General features: G+C 63.2%; 1 protein-coding gene across 1 annotated transcript in view; it reads right to left on the minus strand.

Annotated features, from left to right (window-relative positions):
• Positions 1–2162, minus strand: part of IGSF9B (immunoglobulin superfamily member 9B) — a 39065-nt gene extending 36903 nt beyond the window's left edge. The window contains exon 1 of the mRNA XM_062014205.1: positions 2099–2162. Within this exon, the coding sequence (XP_061870189.1) occupies positions 2099–2162 (64 nt within the window). The remainder of the gene's footprint in view (positions 1–2098) is intronic.
• Positions 2163–6000: the final 3838 nt, after the last annotated feature.

Consider the following 6000-nt stretch of genomic DNA (forward strand, 5'->3'; position numbering starts at 1 on the left):
CGAGTAGGGGATGCAGCACCAGCACGGCAAGCTGCTCCCACCATCAAGGTCACCACACCACGGTGTCCAGGGGGAAACCTCTTCCACAGGAGCCCTCACCCGGGGCTGGCAAAGCCAAATCCTGCATTGAGCAACCCGTGCCTGTGCCGCATCCATCAGCATCCCCGTGCAGCGCTGCATCACACTCGTGGGAGAGGGAGGAAATGCCCCTCGGCGTCACAGGAATGCCAAGAGGCCAGATCCCTCCTCCCACACCCACGCCCGGCATGGTCAAGTCCCATCTCTCCTCCCTCCACGCCCTAAGAGGGGATAACGCACCCTCCTTCCCTCCCTGAGCCGATTAACGCTTGGAAAGCCCCGGAGAGCCAGGTCAGGCAAGAGGGCTGCCCAGTTGCATCTCATGCAAGGAGGGAGGCCAGCAGAAAAGCCCCAGTCCTGCTCCAAAACCCCCATGCGATTTGGGGTGTGACACATCACGAGGAGGGGGCTGGTGGCAGGGCCAAGGTGCCCGTCATCCCCACGCAGCCCTCCCGCGGGGGCCAGGCCGGCCCCGCAGCGCCTCCTCGCCCGCTACGCCCGGCACCCACCCCCGCATTACTCACAGCGCGCTCATTCATCACGTACACGCCGCTCCGTACGCACAGCACCCCCGCGCCTGGGGTCCCCCTCACCCACCCACCCACCCAGCACACCGCTCAGGGAACACCATCCCAAGATGTTCCAGGGTCTTTCCGAGTTCCCGAGCGCCAAACCCGCCCCTCCAAGCCGCTACAACAAACCCTCTACAAGCCGCTGCTGCAAACCCCCGCCTCGCCACGCCGCAGGATGCGCTTCAGGCAGGCAGCGGCCGGCCACTGCAAGAGGGGCCCTATTCTGACGCCCTCCCTTCCACCTGCAGGGATGCCAACGGACGGTGGCAGGGTGCAGATGTGCCCCTACACACCTGAGGAGTGCTGTGATGCAGCAAGGCTGCGTGCCAAGGTGCCCCCTTGCACGCACAGTCGGTGTTCCCCCGTGCCGCGGGGAGGGAAGCTGTGCTGGCTGCCCACCCGGGTATCGCTTGCTGCTGGTGGCTACTGCATCCCCACGGGCAGGGATGGAGAACCTCATGGGTGTCATCCTGGCCAGGGATCACCAGGGTGTGGGGAGCACTCTGTGTCCAGCAAGACAACGGTAGCAGAGATGGGAGATGGTGCTGCAGCAGGCAGCTCCGCTTCTACCTGCAGGGATGGGTGGGGGAGAAGGAGGGGGCTGGCAGTTGAAGGGAAAGAAGCCAGAGCAGGAAAATCAGGGTTATTCCCTGTTCCTGTCTCCCTCCTGACCTTGGACAACCCTGTGCCTCAGTTTACCCTGGTGCAGCAGCCAGCCTGCAGTGAAGGTGGGGGGGAGGAGAAGGGCAGCCTCCCCGCTGGGCAGAGGGGGAGCAAAGTCACCCCCAAACCCTCAGCCTGGAGCACACGGGCACAGCCAGGACACTGCAGGGGAAGGCACCGAATCCCTTTCTTGCATTTCTCCTTGCTCAGCCGGGCTACCCTTGCAGGGAAGGGCAAACGCTGCCTGCTGGGAAAAGAAACCGGGGAGCGAGAACCGCTTTTGCCCTTCCCCTGTCCGCGCTCCGGCCTCGGCTGGGGGCTGCACTGCCCGTCTCTCCCCCCAGCAAGGGCTCACACCCCTTCCCTTCTCCCACCGGGAATTTCCGAGCCCCCGGCTGAGAGAAGATGCCGGCAGCTCAACTTCCCGACTTGCAGCCGCTGCCCTCCGGGAGGTCACAGCCGAAAAAAACCCCTCCGGGGGAAAGACGCGCCGGGTGCCCCCCTCCCCGCGAAGAAACAACCCGCGCCGGGCTGCAGCAGCCGCGCCGGGCACACGGGCAGCGCTCGGGCCCCGCTGCACCGGCACCGGCGAGGATGCAAACCCCCCTCCGGAGCCGCAACGCGTCGCATGCCGACCTCCCCCACACCCCTTCCCGCTGCGAGCTCCGGGACGCGCCGCCTCAGCCCCGCCATCCCGGCCCGCAGCCGGCACACGGAGACCCCGGCGGGCCACCCCCCCCACACACGCACCCCAGGGTATCCCGGAGCGGAACGGCCGCACTCACCTTGCACGGGCAGCCCGCGGGCGCCGAGCACACTTGCTACCAAAGCGGCCACATACCAAATCATAGTACTACCGGCCCCCGGTGCGCAGCATCTTCCGCCCGCCGGGCCGCCCGGCTGGGGCAGGGCAGGGCAGGGCCGGCCGCGGCAGGGCTGCGCTCGGCTCGCCGGGCCGCCGCGGGGCCGGCTGGGCCGGAGGGGCGGCTGAGGGCCGGGAGGGGCGGCTCAGGGCCGGCCGCCGCCCGCTGCCGCTGCGCCCATCCCGCCGCCGCCGCCGCACCTGCCCTCAGCCGCGCGGCGCCGGGGCGCAGCCTAAGCCTGCGCCCTTTAGCGGCTCGGTGCCGCCCCCGCCCGCCTCCCATTGGCCGCGCCCCGCCGGGGTGGGCGGTGATTGGCCGGGACGGCGCGGCCCGGGCCCGTTTCAAGGTGGGTTGGTTGAGGCGCGCGCGCGCGCGCGGGGAGCGGGGAGTTGTGGCGCGGGGGGGGGGGGGGAGCCCCGGCGCCGCAGTATCATGCGCACTGCCGGGAGCGCCACCGGCACCGGGGCACCTCCGGCCCCGCCGCGGCCGCTGACACCGGGGCGCCTCCCCCGCCACCGGGGCGCCGCCGCGGACACCGGCCCGCACGCACCTGCCCGTCTCCCCGCGCCTCGCACCGGCTCGGCGTCGCCTCCCTGGCCCCGCGTTTGCCCTCTGCGCCGGCTCCGTGTCACCTCGCTGTCTCCAGATGTGCCCCCTGCGCTGGCGCATCGGCGCTCTGTCTCCAGATGTGCCCCTCGCACCAGCTCAGCGTCACCCTGCCCGCTCCCAGCTGTGCCCCTGCGCTGGCCCAGCATCGCCTCCTTGTCCCCACGTGTGCCCACCCTGCCCTGGTGCGGTGTCACCTCACTGTCCCCAGCTCTGCCACCTGCCTCTGCTGCCAAACACCACCTCTCTGACACCCCGGTGCCATTTTGCACTCACCTCCTTACCACAGGCTGAGCCGCCTGCACCAGCTCTGCATCTCCCGAACTGTGCCCTCCTGGGGTCCTGGGTGCCCCCCTGCCACCTGCTCGATGCCACTGCAACCTTGTACCCCACATCAGCTCAGGATAACGCATCTCCCACCATCTGTGTCCTTTGCAGAAGTTCAGGGTCACCACCCCAGCACCCTGCATCAGCCACGCCATTGGCCCCTGTCACCTCTACCAGCACCCTGCACGGCTCTGCCATCTCCTCCCCACCTGACACACTTTGGTGTCACATTTACTTGCCACTCAGAACCAGCTCGGTGCCACTGCCACACTTTGCACCATCTGTACCACCTCCTCCTGCCACCTTGCACAACCTGGGTCATGTCCTCCTGCTCTGCGCCACTTGCCCCCATTCCTAAGGCCCAGAACCCCGTGACAGCACCGTGTCACTCTGTCTCCCACACCATTTCCCTGGCACAGCCCTGGGCCCTGCTGAGCACACACCCTTCTCTTTGAAAAGACAGAACTGGGAGCCTCTCCAATGGAAAATAGGTAGAAATTAGAAAGTCCTCCTGTGCTCCCCCAGCTCAGCCCACCTCTCCTGCCTGCAGAGACCTCTGGTGATGCCAGATGGGCAAACAGCCGGTTCACCCCTAAGGAGTGTGCCAGCATGAGAAACGGGCCACTGAACTTCCCCTGAGATGACAGGCAGCCCAGGAGGGCACAGAGAGGGGAGGGCATGCCGTTTCGTCCCCAGCACTCACTCTCTTACCCTCACCCACAGTGTTGGGAGAGTATTTGGGGAGATGTTTGAGCAGCTGCTTCTCTTCCCACCTCTTCTTCCCATGCACGTCCTGGAAAGAGGCAAAAAAACCCAACTCTTGTAGGGGATGCAAGCATCTGAGGAATGTCAGGAGCATCCCACACCTCCCACCCACGAGTTTACCCATGTCAGGCATTGGCATGGCCCTGGGCAGGAGGCACAAGCCAGTGGACTGCATGAGACCTGGCAGAGAGCATCCCCCAGCCCAGCCCCAGCTCACACGAGCTCCACAGCAGTTTGCTTCCCCAGCAAAATCCAAGACCTCATAAAAGTCTGACTCAGCTCTTAGTCCTGAGGTCTAAAGTGAAAGCTTGCAAATCTGCAAGGTGGGTTGGCAGAGCCAAGGATGACCCTTGCACTGGGTCTGCTCTCTGAGCTGGGTCGGTGCAGCCCGATTTGTGAGAATCAGGTGTGCAGCAGCCTGGGAGGGCAGAGCTCCTTGGCCAGCACCCAAAATCCCTTCATCCTCCCAGCTTCAAAGCATCCAAAACATCCCAGCCATCACCCACTGCCTTCGAGGGAAGCAAGCCCAAGAGCAGCAAAGGTCCCTCCAGCCTCACCCAGACGGACAGAGTGGATATTTTCCGGTCCAGCTGGAGTCCAACATCACCTTCATGTTTCTGGATGGGCTTTGCCACTATTTCAAAGAGGGAAAAAAAGAATACAAGAAAGGGCATTGATGACACCTACTCTAAGACAGCCCAACCTCGGGGGCATTGGGAGCCTGTGGTGGATGGGGAGGACAAAGCCCCACGCACGGTGTGACCCTGCCCAGGCTGAGCATGGCCCCTGAAGAAACTGGAAATATGGGCTTGGGTTGGAGCACTGCTGCTGGTTCACACCCTTGTTTCTCCAGACTAATTTGCCAGCTTCATGAAATCCATTCCCCACTGTTTTCACACTTCTCTCCTCCTCTATTTATAGCTGGGTTTATTTACATGAGCAGGGCACTCCGTGTACTCTCACGTCAGCCTGTGGCGGCAGAGCCGGGTGCGGGCGAAGGCAAAGCACAGAGCACCCGGCGCCTCGGCCACAGCCACCTCCTGCCCACCACGTGGGAGCCCTCCCTGCTAAGATGGAAGCTACCAGAGATGGAACTGGAGCCATACAGGCCATGGACTTGTGCCCTGGACCCCTCCGGCAACAGCAATGCCGCTCCCGTGGCATGCAGACGGCTCTGGGGCTGGCACCTTTCCACCCCACAGGTGAATCCCTTCTCTTTCCAAGTGGGAGCACCTCTAGCAGCAGCTTTTTGCTGACCTGAGCCATAGCTGTCTTTCTGGCCTCCCTGCCTCAAAAGGTAACAGAAAGAGAAAAATCAGCCATTAGAGTCCAGGACCCATTGGCCTCCACCCCCACCATGCAGCCATGGGGAGCACAGCCCACCCTTCACAGCTCAACAGCTGCCCAGCCATAAATTTACCACTTTGCCTTAACAAGAGAGATTAAAATGTCTCACTTTGGGGTTTTTTTTGGTTTTGGAAAACTCTGACAGATGAGGTGGGAGTCCTCAGATCAACACAAGAGCAGGAGCCTTGGGGGATGTAGCTTTCTCCATCACACATACAGATATCCAGAAGAGATGCAGCCCTGGGCAAGCCCTGGGATTTGGCACTGGGGGTCAGGGGCAGACATTTCAGTTTGAGGATTGGTATAAGCAAAGCAGGAATGAGCTACAAGTTCAGAGATTTGCAGCCCTCGGAGCAGCAAGCTTCTGCTTCAGCCTTCACACAGGGCAGCAAAAATACTTGCTGCTGGAGAGGGGCTGACCTGAAAATGGAGCTTCCTGGAGCATGGGTCACCTCTTCTCTCTTCCCAACCCCTCTTTCCCATCCAGGAGAGCACGAGATCCGGACTTGGCTGCATCCAGCCTGGCCGAGGGATGCTCCAGCCCACACGGGGCTGAGTCTCCCTGCACAAGTACATGATTATTCACAGCCTCCAGCATTTGCATGGTGGAGTCACGAGTCTCACAACACCTGATCTCCCGGGAGAGCTGCCTCCTGCACTTCGAGAGGCAACGGCCCACATTGGGAAAGTGGGACTCGGTGTCTCACAGCATCCCACATCATCCAGCTGTTCACCCACCCTCCTTGCTCTGGGCAGGGTCAGGGAGAAGACAGCCTACC

The sequence above is a fragment of the Colius striatus genome, chromosome 23 (assembly GCF_028858725.1).
Source record: "Colius striatus isolate bColStr4 chromosome 23, bColStr4.1.hap1, whole genome shotgun sequence".
In the NCBI taxonomy this organism is placed as follows: Eukaryota; Metazoa; Chordata; class Aves; order Coliiformes; family Coliidae; genus Colius; species Colius striatus.